Raw genomic sequence first — 19,393 nt, 5'->3', positions numbered from 1 at the left:
CCCATTTTACACAGAAGGGAAACAGCCTCTTTCTGAGTGACATCCTGGAACCGAGACCAGGAAAGGGTCGACACGGCAAGCAGAGGCAGGACTTTTTGGCTTGGGGGAAGCAGAGCGCAGTTGGGCCCCAGGGACGTCTAGGGCCCTTATCTCTAATCTGGTAATTGGGAACCGCAGGCCGACCGGCCGCTGGAATTCCGCGTTCTGCAAACCGTGCCGCCGTCCCCCAGGGAGGGTCATTTGTTCCTATTTGGGTCAGTCCTTTAGAACAGCTACTGTGTGGCCGGCTTGGGGCCAGCGCTGCTAAGGGAACTGGCAGGGCGCGCAGGACGGGGGAGGGGGTGGCGGAAGGCTAGGCCAAGGGCTGTGAATAGAGCGATAACTAGGGAACCAGAGAAGCTTCATCAGGACCTGGGAGCAGAGAGCTCCGAGCTCAATTCCAGGAAGATTTATTGGCGCCCCCTATAGATGAGCCAGTAATTTGTGTTAGGTATACAGAGATGAGTTAAGACGCAGCGGGTGGGAGGGGAGAAATGGGGGAGGGGGCTACCATTCCGGGCAGAGGAAAAAATGGACCCACGGAAGTATTGGGGGGGGGGGGGGCAGCAGAAGCCAGGCTTCTGAGGAGCTCGTATGTCATACCCAGGAGTTTGGAGTTTAGCCTGGTCTTTGAGGACCACGGGACTAACGTGTAGTGTTTCCGTAAGTGGAGGCAAGCCAAGAAGACAGGAGTTGGCTGCTGAGGGGCCTGGACACACAATGCAGTGGGCAGATTTGGGGATAGGACAGGGACTGGCCACAGAAGCAGGGAAGGCCTGGGCCATGGTGCTGACCCTGAGGGCCCAGGGCCCAGAGTAGAGGTCCCCTCCCCTGGGAGAGCCCCACTCTGGAAGTGCTGTTTCTCTGGCCTCCCCACCCCATCTGTGTGCCTGAGGCTGCAGCAAAAACAAAGAAAGAAAACACTCCATTGGCAGGAGATAAACCCAGATAAGAGGCTGCCTTCCTCTGTAGGAGGGAGGCAGTCAGCCTGGGAAGCTCCGCCAGGAAGCTGGGAGAGGCCTTGAAGGAGTGCCAGCCTGACCCTGCAGCAGAACCCAGCCGCACCCTCACTGCGGGGTCTCTGCCACTCCACGCTGTCGCTGTCCCGAGGCGGGAAGGGGAGGAGTGGAGCAGGTCCTCCAGGCTGGCTGTAGACAGACCATCGGCCACAGAGTGTTCAGACCTGCCCTGCCTCCAGGTCAGGACGTCTCGAGTTGGCCTGGCACACGTGACTTCTGTCTGGGCCTGTTTCCTCATCTGTAAAAGAGGCATAACATCTCCCTCACAGGGATTGAGGGGGTGCTGGGTCTCCCAGCCCTGTGGCTGGACTGCCAGCTTCCCTTCTCCCAAGGGTCACTGCCAGACCCACCCACTTCCCACGTGTTATCGCTGAGAGCCCAGCTCCTCTGAGGCTGGACCAGTCCTGAGCTGCCCTGCCCGCTCCACCCCTAGTCCATCTCCAGCACAGAGTTAACGGCCTGCGTGGAACCCAGAGCAGCCTCAGCAGGAGATGCTGGACCCTCAGGTAGTATCAGGCAAAAGGAAGGGGACGGGAAGCTTCCTGAAGCGAGGGCCTGCGCCTCTGTGAAGGAGGGTGGCAAGAGCCCAGAAGGGAGAAAGGAAGGCCCAGGAGCAGAGGGGGCAGAGGCAGAAAAGCCTGCGGCAGGCCAAAGGGCCTCTGATATCAGGGGATTGGGAAGCTCTGCCGGCCCCAGGTGAGGAGGTCACAAGGTCCAAACCCAGCAGCCCTTCACTAGGGGCCCGACCTCAACCCCAAGTGCCCACAAGCCCATTTTATAGATGAGGAAACTGAGGCCTCAAAAGAAGTGGCAGAGAGGGCCCAGGACCCAGGTCCTCTCTGGCACGGTACTGCCCCACCCCAAACCACACTGCACACAGGGTCCCTAAAATCCACTTTTATTCACATAAAAAAAGTCCCCAGAGAATAGAGAAAGATTGTGACCCCTACTTCCCAGGGCTCTAAGTCTCCACATGGTGTTCCCTGGGGCCGCGAGAGAGGTGGCTCCCACTCCGGGGTGTGGGCGTCATGGGGGACGAGGGCCCCACCCCAGCTCTTCTGGCCCAGAGTGACCCAGCACCTTCCCTAGGACTGAGGGCAGGAAGGAGGGGCTGGGGCCTAATGAGGCCCCAACAGGGTGAAGGAAGGAAGTTAGTGTGGGGTGCTCGCCTCAGTTTAAAAAAATAAAATTTCTAAAGATAAAAAGTTAAAAAAAAAAAAGCGCATTAGTGTCTTAGCTTCCGACCCTCCTCCCAGTGCCCACCCTGGCCCTGTGGCCACCTCTTGCTCAGCCAGTTCAGAGCTTCGTATTCTCCTCTTGGCTCTCCGAGTCCGCACCAGACATGTGCCCAATGCTCCCAGGCGCGTGACCGTTGCTGGCACAAGCCACCAGATGTCCATCCCCCAGCCCCTCCGGCGTCTCGCCCAGCAGGCTCCGGCGGATCTCCTGAGGCAGCCTCGCCCGCTGCTCCTGACATTCCTGGGCCAGCTGGCCCAGCAGCTATGGGAGGAGGAGGAGGAGAAGCTCAGGACAGGCCGCCCAGCACTCCGCCCGCCGCCCGGGTGCCCGCCGCACCCAAGGCCTCACCCTGGGCTCGTCTTCCACCAGCTGCTGTAGGACCTGCTGCTGCCCGGCCACAACTCGTTCATGCCGCTGCTTCTGGGCCTCCTCCAGCTGTCAGCGGGGGGACAAGGGCTCAGCCGAGGGTCTCTAAGGGAGGGGCAGGGCTGGGCTCCAGGCTTGTGGGGCCAGACTCCTGACATGATCCTTAAAGGGCAAAGTCTCCGGGCCCAGACTCCAAAGCCGAGGGACACTGTTACACATGGTTGGCTTTGGAGATGGCGTGGGCTTAGGGGGATGCGGGGTCTGGAAACCCCAACAAGGCAATGTCACGCGAGGCCAGCACCCAGGAGATGGGTTCCTGATGACTGAAGGAAGGGGGGTGGGCGGGAGCGGCAACTGAGCCTTACCCGACGGATGGAGTTGACGGACTCGGTGATGTGGCGCCGGTTAATCTCCGTCAGTTCCCTGCGGAGGAGCCAGGCAGGACGGGCTCAGTGCCAGGCCCCCAGCCCTGCCTGCCCGGCCCCCAAATGGCTCCCAGCCCCGATGCTCTTACACTTCCTTCTTATGTTTCTCCCTTGTCTTGGCCTCCGAGATACTGTTGTGGCGTTTCCTGTCCAGGATTTTCTGCAGTTCCTTCTTCTCCCTGGAGGAGCCAGTGGGGGTTAAAGCAAGGGTCAGTGCAGGACACGGGGGGGGGACTCTGCCTTTGTCCTGGCGCCAGGGGGTCTACCGCCCCACCCACACAAGACCCTCTGCCTTCACCTGTCGTTCATCTCCTTCAGCTTCTTGACCTGAGTTGTGTGAGCATCCAGGACAATCTCCCTGAGGCGCTGCAGCACCTGCGGACACAGGTAAGCAACAGGTGACGCAGCCCGATGACAGGTCTGTCCAAGAAGCAGGCACTCCCTCACCACCACAAACCCCCCCTCACCTGTCTCAGGTGCTCCATCCTCCGCTCGGCCTCGGCATCTGCCTGGGCCTCCCGCAGCTCCAACAGACTCTGCACCTGTCTGTTCTGGAACTCCTGATACCGCTTCACCTCCTCCTCCTCCTCCTTCTCGTCCTCCCTGCCTCTGTGTGAAGAACCCCTCTGGGTCATGCTCAGCTCATCCCATGGACTTGGGCCAGGAGGGTGGAGGGTGGTGGGGCATATCCCAGCAGGCAATGACGGACACCAGCCCGAGGGCGGGGCTTATTATGCCAATGAGGAGGCTAGCTTGCTTCGGCTGAGCCTGGAGCCTGGGAGCCTGTCTGGGCAACAGTCTCTCAAAACACATGCTCCTCGCGGGTGGTGTCTTCCAATGAGGTATTGCTCTCAGAAGGAAAGAGGGTGGGACTGAACAAGGGAAGCCTCCTCTTTCTTTCTCCCTTGCATTAAACCCTCCTCCTTGGGGGTGGAGAAGCAGCCCTCAGCCATCCTCCATGTCCATCTGGTGCTGGAGAAACCCACGTGCACACCCCTCATTCACGTCACCGCACGAAGCACACACTCCCAGGCACGCTGGACACTCACGGGGCTCCTGGTCGGTGCCGGCACCTGCCCTCGGCCCGGGCCTGGGCCAGGTTGTCCAGCAATCGGCGAGTGAGAGCAACTGCCTTCCGTTGATGCTTCTTGAGCATCTCCCGCAGGTCTCGCTCTTGTCGACTCCGGAGCTTCACCAGAGACTTGTGGCCTCGGAGCTCCTCCAGCGGGGTCACAGCCACCTCTGCAGAACGGTGGAGCAGAGGCAGGCGAGGGCTGGTGCCGGCCAAGCCTGCGGGAGCACCACCCACCCCTCCAGGAGTGGCCCCGCCTCCTTGGGTAGCCCCACCCCCACCACGCCAGGCCCCTACCTGACAGGATACTGGCAACGAGATCATCCCCCCGCTGACCTGGAGAGCAGAGGCAGGACTGGGGAAAACTGGAGAGGACGGCAGAGCTGCTCCCCTCAGGCCACCCACGCCCAGGCTGCCCCTTACCTGGGCTGCTAAGGGAAGGGCTGGTGGGGGAGGTGACAGGGCCTGGGGGCCGTCGGGGGGTGGTGTCCAGCGGGCTGGGTGTGGGGTTTGGGGTCATCTGGGACCCCAGCTGCGGAGACTGGGTCTCCTGGCATGTCTCCGGGCCAGCCTGAGCCTGTGAGGGGGAAAGCAGAACGCTTCTTCCAGAAATGCTGTTCTCTTCCGGCCGCTCTGTCCTTCACAACTTCCCGGGGTTGCCGGATGCCCCAGGCCTGCCTCCCTCTGCCTGTCTGGCCCTGTCACTCGTCTATAACATGGGGCTGTTCAGACCCCTCCCTACATGAGCCCTGGCTGGTGCGGCTCAGCGGATTAAGTGCCACTGAAAGGTCACTGGATCGATTCCCTGTCAGGGCATGTGCCTGGGTTGTGGGCAGGCCCCCAGTTGGGGGTGTGCAAGAGGCAACTGATGGAAGTATCTCTTGCACATCAGTTTTTCTCCCTCTCTTTCTCCCTCCCTTACCCTCTTTCTAAAAATAAATAAATGAAATCTTTTTTAAAAATTAAAAAATAGCCCTGGCTGGCATAGCTCAGTGGATTGAGTGCGGGCTGCGAACCAAAGCGTCGCAGGTTCGATTCCCAGGCAGGGCACATGCCTGGGATGTAGGCCATGACCCCCAACAACTGCACATTGATGTTTCTCTCTCTTTCTCCCTCCCTTCCCTCTCTAAAAATAAATAAATAAAATCTTAAAAAAGAGATTAAAAAATTTAAAAATAAAAAAATAAAATCTGAAAAAAAAAAGACGATTACCTGAGAAACAAGAGGGGTAAAGCAAGCACACATACACCCTTTCTCTCTGGGGCAGTGGGGGTACGACCATGTGAGGCGGCGTCCCTAGGATGCCAGGCCCCGCTGCACGTTCTCAGGAACTTCCAAATTGTTCTGGAAAGCCTTGGCCCGGCCCCAAGTCTCTCCCTGTCTCTGAGTCCCCCTCCACCCTTGCCCGCAGCTGCTCATCTCCCTAGTTGCTTAGCTCCTGATTAAATCAATGAAGGAAGTGGCTGCAGAGTGGGCACCAGCCTCTCCGGCTAACAGCTTCAAGGAGCTGCCTCTCCCCGGCCTGCCGCCGGCCCCTCGGGGCTGGGTCCAGATGAGCCGGGGAGCCTCTGCTCCTGACCTCTCCCCACAGAAGCCGCCGGCACCTCGTGGCTCCCAGGACCCGCTGTAAAAGCCTCTGTGGCTCCCGCCTGCCCCGGCCCCCAGCTTTGATGCCGCACGCGCTCCCGCATGCAGCGGGAGGAACTCTAGCCCCGGTCTGTCCGGAAGGCCTCTCACGTGCAGAAGGGATGGTTTCCACCCTCTCAAAGTGTATGGACTGACCAGGGCCCCTGAGCTACTGCGAGAGAGGTCAGAGGCCCCACACTGGGCAGCTTGGTGGCAAGGCCAAGGACTGGGGGCCCAGGCCGGGGGGTTTTGACCCAGAGCCTCAGTGTGTCCATCTGGACCCCGGAGCTGGCAAAGACAGGTGCCGGGAGGGCTGTATGAGCCAAGCTGGTGTGAACAGCTCGCACCCGGCTGGGCAGCGAGCAGACGCTCAGCACTCACTTGGCTTTGTTTTCTGGTCTGGGTGAGAGACTAATCCAGAAAGGGGAAAAGGCCTCCAGGCAGAAGGAGGGGGGCGGGTAAAGGGTGTTGGCATTCACTGTAGGGCAGTGAATGGTCCCTTTCGGTCTCAGGGAGAGGAGCCGGACCACCAGCTGGGTGGTGCAGAGCAGGGAAGGTCGCAGGAGCTCCTCCCCAGGAGGGGCCACCCTTACCCCCACCCCGCCCCCAACCCCAGCAGACCCCGAGGTCAGGTGGGTCTGAGCCCTGTTGCCTGCCATGGCCCCCACCCTGCCCTGGCTCACCTCTCTCTCCCCAATGAGGGCAGCCAGCTGCTTGGCCCTCTGGTCCATCAGGCTGACGTGCTTGATGGGGTTGATCAGGGCCTCTGCATAGTCTGGGCCGGGGCAGAGGTAGAGGGTCTCAGAGCCAGAGCCCAGGCCGCACCCTCCCACCAGCTTCCGTCTCGTGGAGGGACAGCAGAACCCACCCTCGACTGGGGCCCCGCTCAGCCGAGCCGTCCCCAGACCCAGAGGGCGCCCTTGCCCCCAGGCTGCCTGGCCTGCCCCCACAGCTCACCCTGGTGGTCGTCGGGGATGTAGTCGGAGGCCTCCGTGTAGATGAGCAGGGCTGGCAGGCACAGGGGCTGGTTGGCCTCGTTCCTCAGGCAGACGTAGTGGTACCCTGGGCGGCCGGGCGGGGGGGGCGGGCAGGGTGAGTGAGCCCCTTGAGGTCCCCACACGCGCGCGGTCCCTGCGCTGCCCAGAGCCCAGGTGGCCTCACCTGAGCGGATGGCAGCAACGGGCAGGATCCGGTGCCCCACAAACTTGCCGCCCTCCTCAAAGGCTGCAATACGCAGTGACGCCAGCGTGGGCAGCACCACCTGAGGGTCCACACCGGCGCTAAGCCACAGAGCTGACCCGTGGCTGATGTGGCTGCTGAGCCACAGCTGACCACAGCCACTGAGGCCAGCACTCAGAGGGGACCGTCGGACAAGATGACCCAGGGACTACCAATCACCACAGCTACGGAGCCAAGGGTGGACCCACAGCGCACGGCATGGCCAAGTGCACGGTCAGCAGCCCTCAGAGCCCTGAGCCGAGAGAACAGGCTGACCCACCCCTCCAGCCACCACTACGGTGGGCGAGGCCAGGCCACGCCACACTTGCCCCAGCTGGGCACGGAGTTGCCTCCAGTCCTTTTGGGAGGCGGGGAAGAGCTTGTGACCGATCTCAGGTGAACGCTTCCTGCCTGGCCAGGATGGGCTATGCCCCCCCTTCATGGGACCAGGGACCTCCCTCCACCTCACCTTCCCGTCCTCTCCTCTCCCCGTGCAGAGGGCAGGGGGCCCGAGCCTGACGCGGGGACATGCAGGAACGGGGGTGGGGCCTGGAGGCCACGGGCCCAGGCTCGAGGTTCCTGGCAACCCCCCTTCCACCCCTGGCTGCCGCCAGTGCCCCCGGCTCCCGTCTCCACCAGGTGAGCCCAGCCGGCCTGGGCGGGCGCCAGGCTCACCTTGGGGAACTCGAAGGGCTCCTCGTCCCACACCGGGTTGAACGAGTTCCCCTGAGAGGTCCGAGTGCGGTGCTTGCCGCGCCGCGTGTCCACGGGGAGGCCGAACATGTCCACCTCCACGTAGATGCCCACCTTCCTGTCCGACAGGAACTGCCCGGAGATGACCTGGGGGAGAGCCCGGGGCGTGAGGCGGCTGCCGAGAGCCCCGCCCCCGGGACCCCCAGCCCGAGCCCTCCCTGGCCCCACCTTGACCCGGAGGGCGTTGGCCACGATGCCGTCCACGATGACCTCGGTGAAGGGGTCGAAGGACTTGTCCAGCCGCCTCATGAACTCGGGCTTGAGCAGGTAGCCGCTGCGGCCGTTGTACTCGAACACGCCCGCGTTGAGCTGCATCGCCACGTCTAGGGGCGACGCGGGGAGGGCGAGGGTCAGCGGGTCAACACAGGGCCAGGAGCCGGGACGGACAGTGTCACGCAGGGAGGAGGCCGGGATCATTAGGGTCAGAGCGAATGGCACCAGGCTCCCAGGATTAGGAAAGATCAGGCGGGAGGAAGGGTCTAGGGTCCGCCAAGGTCCGGAGTTGGGGTTATTTGGAATTAGCTAGAGTCAGAGGTCCATTCAGACAAAATTAGTGGGGTCATGGGGCAGAAGTCGGTGAGGCTGGGGGTCAGGGGTCGAGGGTCGAGGGTCGAGGTGGGCCGGCACTCACCCAGGGTCTGGAAGTTGAGTGCCACGAGCTGGCAGCCCACGTTCCAGAAGAGCTGGGGCATGTAGTTGGAGGAGTCCACACGGGTGCCCTTGGGGTAGATGCGGCTGAGCTGCTGTTTGTTGTATCTGAGGTGGGCGGTCAGGGGCCACACTGTGCATTCACCCACCTCCTGGCCTGGGTTCAAGGTGCCCCTAGGCCCCCCCCACTTCTTGGCCTGGCCCCTGTGCAGTCTCCCAGACCCACCCAAAACCCAGACAGGGGTGCTGGAGCGCCAGATACCCGTGCTGGCGGCATAAGCAGGGTTAGAGCATGGAAGCCAGTCTCTGAGTACCCCCAGCCTGGCCAAGCGGCCCCAGTGCCCCCAAAGGATACTCCACAAACTCCATGGGGCTCTTGGTCAGCTGTTCCATGCCCTTGGTCTCCACGAAGGATGACATCTCGAAGCACTTGTTCCTCTCTGGGGGTGGGGGGCAGTAGGAAGCGGTTAGGTCTGGCAGGGCCAAGCGGGCTCCCTCTCCCACCAGCTCCCACCCCACTCACTTCGAGCAGCCTCGAAGGACTTGAACTTGACAGGCTCCACGTAGTTGACGAGGGTTGACATTTCCTCAGTAGCATTGACCTCACTGCTAGCGGTGCCCTGTGGCCCCAAAGGCAGGGTCAGCAGGGTCGGCAGTGTCATGCCCCGCAGCCACCCGCGGGAAGTCCCCCCACCTGGCCCGTACCACAGAGGAGACTCCGACCCACCCCGGCGACCACACCGCCCAGCAGCCTCAGCAGAGGCCCCAGCCCACAGCCCCTGGCAGCCCTGGCTTGCCTCCCACCCCCGATTCTGGGGCAGGCACGTCGGACCCAGCCTCAGGGCTTCGATCACCCACCTGCGGACAGGCCCCCGGTTCACCACCCCCAGCCATCCCCTCTCGGGGGCCCACAGACTCAAACCCAGTCCCTGTGCCGCTAAGCTTGGCAGCCCCTGCCTGCCCTTCCCCACGCCGGGCCTCTCCCAAACTCGACCTCAGGACCGACTCTGCCGTCACCTCCGGTCCTCAGACCCAACACCATCCTCGTCTGCAGGACCCCCTCCGGACACTCCAGCCTGCCACAGGTGTCCCCTCCTCCTCAGGCCTGCTCACCCACACCGCGCCCCCAGCTAAGATTCCCCTTCCTCCCCCTCCTCTCCCCACCCCATTCTGCACCCGAACTCGCCCCTCCCCAGCCCCCGTCACGAGCATAAGTTCACATCTTCCTCCAGGCCTGTCCATCTAAGATCCCTCCCTCCCTCTCTGCACGCCCCTCACCCGCACCGAGCTCCAGGAGCGCCGGGGCCACAGCCAGCCCCCAGCGCTGCGGCTGGCCCCGTTGGCACTCGGCAAACACTCTCCTGCTGCCCACTGGCCTGCCTCACCTCATCCGAGGTCGGCTTTTTGGGGTCTGCCTGTTCCTCCTCTTCTTCATCCTCCTCCTCGTCCTCACGGTCAGCAGGTCCAAGGTCACCCAGAGACTTCCGTGGCTCCAGGCCGGGCTTCTCAAGGCCCGCCTCCTCCCCATTGCTCAGGCCTGGGCAGCTATCGGAGCTGGGGGACCCTGCAGAGGACAGGGCCACCGGGGGTCAGGGGTCAGGGCACACACACAGACTCTCAGCAGCTAGGGGGTGCTGTGCCCAGTGTGGGTGGAGGTGACTCGGTGGGGAAGTCAGGGGGGCTCTCAGGGCAGTGTGGCTGGGGGAGAGGGCAGAGGTCAGGAGCTGGATGTAGTGGTCAGGCAGAGGGGCTCAAAGGTCAGGGTCCAGAGTTCTTGCCCTCAGAGAGGTAGGGAGGGTGGCTCAGAAGGGTGAGAGCCAGGAGCTCAGGTACAACAGCCTCGACAGTAAGGGTGAAGGGTGCCATCACGGTGTGATCCCAGGTCAGGGGTCAATCAGCGATGCACCCGATGCAGGGGCTTAGTGAGGGGACCAGTCAGGGGTCAGAGGTCAGGAGGACTTCAGTAAAGTGAGAGGTCAAGGGTCAGCTGAACTTATAACCAGGTGGGTGAGCAGACTAAGTCGGGGTCATAGGACAGAGGTCACGAGTCTGAGGGTTGCATTCGAAGCATGGGGACCTGGTTCACCAAGGCAGAAGTCAGAGTTCAAAGTTGTAGCAGGATGAGGGGAGGACTCTGTGAATTGGGAGTTTGAGGTTGAGGGGTCAGGAGCTGCATGGAGCCAAATCCAACTGGGGTGTAGCTGAGTGAGTGCCTGGGGTCAGAGGTCAGAGGTCTCACACACAGCTAGGAGTGTGGCTTGGTGAGGAGGAATGTCATGTTGGGAGCAGACCGTGCGGAGGGCTGGGTTCAGTGAGATGGGCAGTTAGCGTAAGGGTCAGGGTCAGGGTCGAAGGTTGGGCCAGGGTCATACCAAGCTGGGGCGAGGAGGGCTCCGTGGCTGCTGAGCTCTCGCTCAGGACCGAGTTGCTCTGCTCCAGCGGCCGCTTGCGCACGGAGCTGTTGGGGACGCCACTGCTGGGCCGGTGCCGCTTCTTGTTCTTCACCAGGATGCGGCCCATCAGGTCCTGGGGGCTGGGCAAGGGGACGCCCGGGGCCAGCTGGTGGGCACAGACAGGTCAGGGCCTGCTGGGGCACCCTCAGCCCCCCGCGCCTGCCACAGCTCCGAGCCCCCATACCGGGTACTTGTCCAGTGGGTCGATGAGCAGCGCGTCCCCAAAGATGGAGCGGCAGTACTCGGCCATCTTGGCCTGCTGCTTTGCCCTGTGGGGCCAAGGTCAGAGGTCAGAGGTTCCCCAGGGTAGGTCAGTGATCCTCGGGGTCAGTGAAAAGTCCCAGGGTTAGAGGTCACAGGAGCTGTCCGACAGCTCGTTCGTGGGAGGCTGTCTCTGGGTTGCTCAGGGGTCCCCAGGTCAGAAGCCCCCACGTTAGAGGCTGCTGGGGCCGACGTCTCTGATCAGGGCCCAACTCACGAGTCCACGTGGTTCTCGAAGGAGAGGATGACTGGGTAGGGCGAGGTTTTGAAGGCGCTCTCGGCGATGGCCTCCAGCACATCCCGCAGCGGCACCTCCGTGGTCATGGTGAAGCCGTGGGTGATGAAGGGCTCCTCCTCCGGCGGCCGCCCTTTCCACACGTCCAGCTCCACACAGCGGCAGCCCCACAGCAGTGCCTGGCGGTACATCTCCACCGACGAGGTCCCCGCCAGCTGCCCCGCTGGGGGAGAGGCTCCGTCACCACAGCCGGCCCGCCAGCCAGGCTCTTCCCCCTCCGCCCAGGCTCCTCCCCCTCCGCCCCAGGCCTGAGCTGAACCGGGCTGCTGGGGACACAGGGGGACACGGAGGGCCCTGTGGTGGCCAAGCCTGGCCCTGGCCCAATCCGCCTGGCAAGCCCCTGATCACTCCTTCGTTCACTGTGGAACCAGCACCACCTCACCAGGGCAGGGCCCAGCCCCCGCCCCCCAGCCCCTGGCGCCCACCCCGGCTGGTCAGAGTCGGAGCCGGAGCCCACCAGCGCTGGCTGACGGGTTGGTTCCTTCCCCAGGGCTCACCCTCTCTCACCGAAATGTCCACCACCACCCATCACACCAGCCCCATCCAGGGAGTCACACCCAACACCCCCACGGCCCCTGACTTCCCTTTCCTCCCTCCACTACCACCTCCCGCCTGCAGACAGCAGACCCTCCCTGCCTCCCTCCCAGTCTCTGAGGAGCTCCTGGTGTCATCCTTCTGAACGCTCACCAGGCCCCGTCGCCCCGGCCCTGCTTAACACCCTCCAAAAATTGCCTTTCTTGGCCACTTAGGATAAATCCAAATCCCTTCCCCACTGAGTCTAGCCCTGCCTTCCTCTCTGGCCCCTTCTCACCTCTACCTGCCCCAGCTCCCGCCCCACCCCACCTCCCCGCTGCTGGTTTCCTCCTCCCGGCCTCCTTTCTGCACCATGCCGCTGTCTTCTATTCTGGGCCTTTGCACAGGCTGCTCCTTCCCAAAGCCAGCCACTAAAGGCCTCCGTCTTTCCCCCAGGAAGCTTTCCAACCTCCCCCTGCCCCACCCCCACGAGACACGCCCATGCAGAGAAGCCCTGCCCCCCAGGGCAGGCTGCGTGCTCCCTGCCTGCATACCCAGCCCTGGCCACCCCAGAAGGAGGGAGGCCGTGTAAGGGCCAGGAGGCGGAGGCTGCAGGTGCCACCCCTCCCTCCCTGCTGGCGGGGGGCGGCTCGCTCACCTGTGAGATAGGTGTTATGGGAGGAGTTGATGAAGTAGGCGCTCAGCGGCTGGGTCATGTCTGCGCTCAGATCCAGGGTCTCCAGGGGCAGGATGCCATTCTCGTCCCCGGCCAGGTAGCGGCTGAAGCCCTCCATGGACATCTGGTCTGGGGGCCAGGTAGGGTCAGCAGGGTCAGGATCAGCTGGCCCCTTCCCCTAGCCCCTGCCCCCGCCCCCCACGCCAGCCGGCTCACCTCGCTCCAGGAACTGCTGGTTGGGCTCATACTTCTCAATGAGCAGCCGGGTCTGGGAGGGCCCCAGGGGTGGGTACAGCACTTCGTTGAGTCTTGGGTCCCGTTGCTTCTGGTTGATGAATTCCATGAGCTGCTCCAGCGTCAGGTACGGCTTGCCCTTGGCACCTCTGGAGGGAGCGGGGAGCCGGGTCAGGCAGAAGCTTCACCGGCCCCTGCTCCAAGCCCTCGCCCTGGCGGAGGGAGCTGGCACCCACTGACTGTGACGTGGGCAAGCCACTGCCTCTCTGAGCTTCGGTTCCCCCACCCGCTCTCTTCCACTCGGCACTGCCGTTGGCATCAGCGAGGGCCGGGCCAGTCCTAGACCTAGACCCAGCCTCAGCCCCAGCCCTCACCCCCTGTGTGAGCTCGGGCAAGTGCCCAACAGTCTGCCCCGCCCAGTGCTCGTCCCCAGCACGGGCTGGGGAAAGGAAACGGGGCAAAGACTCAGCCGACAACTGTCCACAACAAAGCTGCAGGCAAAGCGGCTCTGAGCTCAGCCATAGCCCCGTGCACTGGGACCACCGACAGCCCCACCGCCCCCCCTCCTGGGCGGAAGGAGCCCTTGAGCAGAGGCCGGCGTGGAGTGCTGGGGGCTGGTCAGCCGGCCCGGCCCTGCTCACATCTCCAGCAGGATCTTGTCAATGTCTGGCCGAAGACACAACTTGTTCAGGAACCGCTCGAAGATTTCCAGGGAGAACTCATCAGGCCGGATGGACTCGCTCTGGGGGCCGAAGAGCGTGGGGTGAGCGCTCAGGGGGCAGCCAGCCCCAAAAGAGCAGGCGCCCACCACGACACCCACCCAGCGCTTGCCCCCAGCCCCCTCACCCGGTTAAAATTGAGGCCGCAGGACTCCAGCGCAGTCTCCACCCGCTTCTTGTCTGCCGAGAACATCTTCAGGATGCTGAACGGGCGGGAAGGGGTCAAGGTCAGTGAGGGCAAAGGTCACCAAGACCAGGGGAAGAGAGAGAAGGTGCCAAGGGGAAGGGACGCTCACTTCTTGACCGGGATCCGTCCATCCTGGTTCACCTGCAGCTTCAGCTTTGTGTATCTGGGGGGACGGGCAGAGGGGTCACGCCCTGGGAATGAACACCCGCCCCCCCCCAACACTGCCCCCCCCCCCCCCCCGGCAGGCCTGGGGCTCACGCTTTTCGCAGGAAGGTGTTCCGGGAGGCATTCTGCGCCAAGATGTTCATAGCCAGCTTGAACAGCTCCTCAGCCCAGACCTGAGGGGTCAGGATGCAGGGCAGAGGGTGAGCGGGGGCCGGAGGGGCTGGCCCGGCCGCAGCCCAAGCCCAGAACCGGGTGTGGTACCCAGTGAGTGCTCCAACACTGCTTTGTCAGAGGACGATGAGAATGAGGGGCAGAGAACAGCCTAGTACACAACAGGCCCTCACGAAGCGATGGCCGATACAACAAGGGAGGGGGTGGCTCCCCTGGACGACCCCTCGGCCCCAGCCCACCTTGGCTGTGTCATCCTGCACGGCCATGAAGTTCAAGAATGTCGTGTTCACTGGGTCTGGCCCAGCCACCACCGTCATCAGCTTCTCTTCTAGCCGGGCTTCAGGGCCCCCGAAACCCAGCACCTCACGGATTTTGGGGTCCTGAGCAGGTGAGAGCCAAGAGTGAGAAAGGGTGTCCCCATCTCCCCCCATCTCACTCCCATGCTCAGTCCTGGGCCCCGTCACTCACCCTGGGCAGGCGGGCGTAACGGCCCGTCCGCGTGTCCCTGATGGAACTGATGTCCAGTGTGTCCACCTCCTGGCAAGACCAGATGCCAGAGTGGGTCTAAGAGGCTACCGGGTGAGGTCCCAGAGCCCCCAAGCTCCCCACCCAGGCCAAAGAGTGGCCACCCACGCCTCAGCACCCGCCCTGATCACTTTCTGTTCAGCAAGACGTGCAAGAGGTCAGCCAGCCCCTGAGCCCCACCCTTATGGGCTGGGTGTCAGGGTCTGGGGCAGGAGCCCTGGACCTGAATAAGCTGCACAGGCGCCCACCCTCACCATGTTGGGTCCTGTCCAGTACAGGAAGAAGCCATTGGAGTCCACGCGCAGGGTCACCAGGTTCCGACTGGAGGCCTCCTGGGGATGGCATGGGACCACAGGGGTCAAGGGGTGAGAGCTGAAAGCCGGGCCTGGCCCTGGCCCCCCTGGGGCCATCCGAGGCCGTGTCTCCGATGACGAGCAAAGATGAAACCTCACCCAGCCCAAAGGTCCTCTGGGGCACCCGATAATCCTCAGGACAAAGCTGAGGTCCTGGGCGCGACATCTGGGGTCCGGACACCCCTCCCAATATCACCTCTTCTCACCCAAGACCCAAGACCCCTAACTACCCTTTCCCCACCTCTAGCCTCTGCACCATCGTTCCTTTGCCAAGATATCCTCTCCACCCTCCTCTACCCGTGAAACTGGACCCACCTCACTGGGGAGGCTTCCTAAGACCCCCCAACCCCAGGCTCAATGTTCCCAAAAGGCCTGAGAGGCCCCTGAAGCTTGGAGCTCCCGGCAGCCCCATTGGAAACATTTATGGCGTGAAAGCAGAGGGTTCGGAAGCCTTGACCCCACAGCCCTCCTGTGGCCCCATGGGTCCCGTGATGACCGGCCACCCTTCCATCTGCCTGGAAGTCCACTGCCCCCCCTCTGCACCCCGTAGCTCACCCCATCTCACGGAGCACAGACTGAGTCACACCAGCAGGAGACCCACCCTGCCCTCAGCCAGAGCGAAACCTGTCCCCCCTCAAATAGCCCCACAGCAGGCGGGGAAGAGTGTGCTGGCCCCATTTTCCGAGGAGGGCCTAGGCCCTGGCATGCTCCCAGGGCCACCCCCGGCAACTGAGGACAGCGGCCAAAGGGGAGTCAAGAGGAACTCAGACTTGGCCAGGGCCCAGGTGGCCAAGTGGCCCCAGCTAGAGCTCTGCTGCCCCAGGAGGAGACGCTATCTCCTCTGGGTGTCACCCCTAAACGGCTCACTGTGCTCACTGTCTGGATCGTCAACACAATGGCTCCCTCACATTGTCCCTACTGTGTGCCAGGTCAGTCTAAGCACTTAACGTCCAGGGAGGGGCTCCCTTAGCCCCCCCCCAGCAACCCCGTGGGGTACATGCTGGTATTCTTCCCATTTCACAAATGAGCAGACTGAGGCGAGGAGAGGCTACACAGCTTATGGAAGGGCGAGAGAGGGCAGCCAGCACTCGCACGCCGGCAGTGTGGCTGCAAAGTCCTCCGGCCTGGGAAGCGGGGAGCCAGGAGGACCCTTGCCAGGCTCCCAGCGCCTGGCCTCAGCTGCAGTCTCCCTGTGGGGTGGGGATTAGTCTCCGCTCTCCAGACTCAGTTTCCTCTTCTGGAGGATGGGACCTCAGGGGCCCCGCCCATCTCAGGCTTTGCTTACAAAGGACAGGAAATTGATCTGGGAGCAGAGGGCACAGGGAGCCCTGGCACTTTGGGGAACCTTGAGCCTCCTCACTTCACCGTGCTAACAAACATCCTCAGCCCCTCTTTGGGACGGATTCCCAGCCCTGCCTTGGAACCTTGGGCACCCCAATAGCATGAGGAGGGGGAGTTCTGTAGTAATGCTCCTAGGGTGTCCCCCCGCCCCTCCTCAGGGGTCTAGCATTCAAAGGCAGCCCAGGCCCCCTGCTCTCTGGCTCCAAGTCCCTGTCACCCCACCCCCAGGGCCCTCTCCCTGTTCCCACTTCCTTATTTGGGTTTATCACACTGGGAGGAAAAAGAGAAACTTTTCCCTTCAGGCCCTCTAGGGGAAGGGGTCTCCCCAGGCCCCTGAGGCTTCCAGGCACCCTCTATGGCACACCTGCTGCCTCAGGCCACGCCCCCAGCCCCTCCCCCCCGGCTCCCACGCCTACCCGCCCCACCCAGCCGGAAAGGAGCCCAGAGACTTCCAGGCCTCTGGCCTGACTGGGTAGGAGCAGCGAGGAAGCTCGGGCCGGCCGGGTGGCGCCCCTGGGGAAGGAGGGGCCCGGGGGGCAGAGAAGGGGGTGGTGTGCAATGAGGGTGGGGCAAAAGACTGGGACAAGAAGCTGCAGGTGAGCGCCGAGGCAAGGGGGGGTGTAAAGGGGGCCAAGATTTATTGGGGTTCAAAGTCCCGATCCTAAGGAGTGGGGAGCAAAGTTCCCCTGGGGTGGAGGAAGTTGGGGGGCAAAATCTCCACTAGGGAGTGACTTGGTGGTACCACCTGAGCTGGACGCTGGGCTGCGGTCCGAAGCAAGGCAAAGGAGTGCCAACCAAAATAGGGTGGAAAAGTGATGAATGGAGAAGAACGTTTAGACGGGGCACTGGGGAGAGTACAGTCCTAGCGGCACCCACCCAGAATGGAGGTGCACCTGGGCCAGACTGGGGTCCAGGGTCCTTGAACCAAAGACTCCACTACCGGGCAGGGGTTTGGGGACCAGACCAGGGTTGGAGGAAACGGGATTAGATCGGCAAGGAGGGGTAGGAAGGGCCAGTGAAAAGGGGGGCCGGGATTTACTGGGGTTCGAAGATTTGGGGCCAAGGAGTGGCAAGACAAATTTTCCGCAGTTGAGACTGGGGTGGGGGTTGGGGGACAAAGTCTTTATTACAGGGACGATTGGGGACTCAAGTTTCCGGAGCACAGCCAGCCTGGGATTGGGGGGGGGGGGGGCGCGCGTCGTGGCCACACCAGGCTGGAATGGGGGTCCTCGGCGTCTGGCGGAGCTTGAGTGAGAGAGTCCCCGGATCTGGACGGAACTGGGCGCCCCCACTTACCTCGTCCCATTTGATGAACTTACTCCCGCGCCGCAGGGTCTCCACCACGGTGGGCGGCTCCAGCTGCAGCGCGTGGACGCCGGGCCTGGCGCCCGCCATAGCCAGGCCAGGGGTGGGCCGGGGGACCCACGGAGCCCCGACGGGGACCGACGGCGCCGGCGCTCCCACCGAGCGCTCCCGCGCGGCCCGCTCCGGCCCCGCGGCGTCAGCGTCCGTCTGCCCGCCAGTCTGTCCTGGACAGACCAGAGAATCGGCGGGGCCCGGGCGGGGCGGGGCGGGGGCGGGGCCACAGCGGCAACGCCCCTCCCACCGCGTCGGCTCCCCCTGGCGGCCGGGGCGGCGACTGCAGCAAGAATGGGGATTGGGGCGGGGGCATACCTGAACACCGGTCACTTCGCTGGGGGGCCTCAGCTGAAGAAGCCCCGGGTGAGGAGAGGGCGCTTGGGACCAAGGAATCTATTGTGGGTGCGGCTAGAGGGGCTGCGTGCAGAGGCGCTGCTAAGACCAGCCCGGGTCAGCCGGCTAAACGTTCTCAGGGGCAGGGGTGGGGGTACCACTGGAAGGCCAGATTTGTGGGGCAGGGGGCTGCAGAGCCCCGGTCCCCACCCCACTCCTGCAGCACTTAACTGAGTGCAGGAAAAACCACTCACCCCCCTCTCTGCCCTCGCTTCACCTCACCCCCTCCTGCAGCTGCATGGGCCCCCTCCCTGGGAGCACTTAGCTAATGGGCCTCCCGCAGGCAGGCGCCCCTCCTCCTTACCTAGCCCAGGGAGACCTCCTCCGAGGACCCAAGCAATCTGGCCTGCCAGAGAGAGTTTAGGAACAGCCCATTCTTGTGCCGCAGACCCCCATGACCCAGCCTGGAGCCTGTCCCTGGGGGGAGCCCGACTAAAAACTGCGAAGGGAACAGCTAGTCATTTGCCCAGAGGGGTCAGGAGCCTCAGAGGTACCCGGGAGCAGGGGGGTAGAGGAGGAGCTCTGCAAGGCCAGGCCCACAGCAGGTGCCCTGAAATCTGTGTTCCGGCGATGGGAGGGGGAGGGCGCATGGGCACTGGGAGGGATGGGGGCTACAGCCCCTCCCGCAGGGCTTGGCTGGGGGGGCTCCTGCCTGGGGGCCCCTGTGGGAGCCCCCCCAATATAGAGGCAGTGGCAGAAGCAAGTTTAAAGTAGAACTCATCCAGAGGGGCCAGCCAAGTCACCTAGAAACCCAGAAAGAGATGGAGCTGGTTCTGGGGGAGGAGGGCTCAGTCAAGGAGGAGTGTGCCCTGCAGGCCTGTTCGCCCCGGGCCCTCGGACCCCCGAGGGGAACCCCGCCCGGAACGGACTCTCCTCCAAACACCCACAGTGCCAGTGCGGGACACCAACTCTAACCTGAGGGATCTCCTTGTCTTTGGCCAAGGCCCCCTGGGGTGTGATTATTCTCCACTCAAGGCCCAGAGAGGGGACGGGACTTGCCCAAGGTCACACAGCTCTGTAGGAGGTTTTCAGCTCCATGACTTGAAGGCCAGCTTGTGATCCCTCCGCTCCTTACCCTTGAGGAGAAAAAGACAGGACAACAGGACTTGTCATCCTCATCTCCCAGCCAAGCAGCAGAACTGCACCACTCAGAGACCCGGGGACCACCGTGTCTACTGGGCACAGCCACGCATGCCGGGTGGGAATTGGCCTCTGCTCCCATAGGACCTAGTCTGTCTGGGCCTCAGTCACCTTGTCCAGAAGCTGGGGGTTGTTAGAGGATGAAATAAGCAAATGGGTACCCCATGACTCTGGCTACAGGAAGCTAGGCATCTTAGGAGTGG

At 63.1% G+C, this 19,393-nt stretch overlaps 1 protein-coding gene across 4 annotated transcripts in view; it reads right to left on the bottom strand.

Moving 5' to 3' along the window:
• PLCB3 (phospholipase C beta 3) overlaps positions 1-17,832 on the bottom strand; it is a 28,477-nt gene extending 10,645 nt beyond the window's left edge. The window contains exons 1-32 of one of the 4 annotated variants that reach the window (XM_036029659.1): positions 17,595-17,832; positions 14,859-14,936; positions 14,548-14,616; positions 14,319-14,459; positions 14,002-14,081; positions 13,853-13,906; positions 13,684-13,759; positions 13,479-13,579; positions 12,820-12,986; positions 12,586-12,732; positions 11,337-11,577; positions 11,043-11,127; positions 10,778-10,964; positions 9,791-9,969; positions 8,929-9,025; positions 8,761-8,845; positions 8,389-8,513; positions 7,926-8,080; positions 7,680-7,844; positions 6,948-7,047; positions 6,744-6,848; positions 6,470-6,561; positions 4,584-4,737; positions 4,458-4,496; positions 4,138-4,330; positions 3,556-3,697; positions 3,387-3,463; positions 3,178-3,267; positions 3,029-3,086; positions 2,646-2,732; positions 2,339-2,558; positions 401-1,296 (exon numbers count right to left, since the gene is read on the bottom strand). In XM_036029659.1, the coding sequence (XP_035885552.1) occupies positions 2,355-2,558; positions 2,646-2,732; positions 3,029-3,086; positions 3,178-3,267; positions 3,387-3,463; positions 3,556-3,697; positions 4,138-4,330; positions 4,458-4,496; positions 4,584-4,737; positions 6,470-6,561; positions 6,744-6,848; positions 6,948-7,047; positions 7,680-7,844; positions 7,926-8,080; positions 8,389-8,513; positions 8,761-8,845; positions 8,929-9,025; positions 9,791-9,969; positions 10,778-10,964; positions 11,043-11,127; positions 11,337-11,577; positions 12,586-12,732; positions 12,820-12,986; positions 13,479-13,579; positions 13,684-13,759; positions 13,853-13,906; positions 14,002-14,081; positions 14,319-14,459; positions 14,548-14,616; positions 14,859-14,936; positions 17,595-17,693 (3,672 nt within the window). In that variant the 5' untranslated portion in view covers positions 17,694-17,832 and the 3' untranslated portion in view covers positions 401-1,296; positions 2,339-2,354. Of the gene's footprint in view, positions 1-400; positions 1,297-1,940; positions 2,559-2,645; positions 2,733-3,028; positions 3,087-3,177; positions 3,268-3,386; positions 3,464-3,555; positions 3,698-4,137; positions 4,331-4,457; positions 4,497-4,583; positions 4,738-6,469; positions 6,562-6,743; positions 6,849-6,947; positions 7,048-7,679; positions 7,845-7,925; positions 8,081-8,388; positions 8,514-8,760; positions 8,846-8,928; positions 9,026-9,790; positions 9,970-10,777; positions 10,965-11,042; positions 11,128-11,336; positions 11,578-12,585; positions 12,733-12,819; positions 12,987-13,478; positions 13,580-13,683; positions 13,760-13,852; positions 13,907-14,001; positions 14,082-14,318; positions 14,460-14,547; positions 14,617-14,858; positions 14,937-17,594 lie in introns of those variants that run through there. The other 3 variants (XM_036029660.1, XM_036029661.1, XM_036029658.1) reach the window with 3 other exon arrangements.
• Between the last annotated feature and the right edge of the window lie 1,561 nt (positions 17,833-19,393).

Source organism: Phyllostomus discolor, chromosome 6, assembly GCF_004126475.2.
Source record: "Phyllostomus discolor isolate MPI-MPIP mPhyDis1 chromosome 6, mPhyDis1.pri.v3, whole genome shotgun sequence".
NCBI classification, from domain to species: Eukaryota; Metazoa; Chordata; class Mammalia; order Chiroptera; family Phyllostomidae; genus Phyllostomus; species Phyllostomus discolor.
Note: the sequence above shows the minus strand (reverse complement) of the source record. Positions and strands in the feature narration are given on the sequence as shown.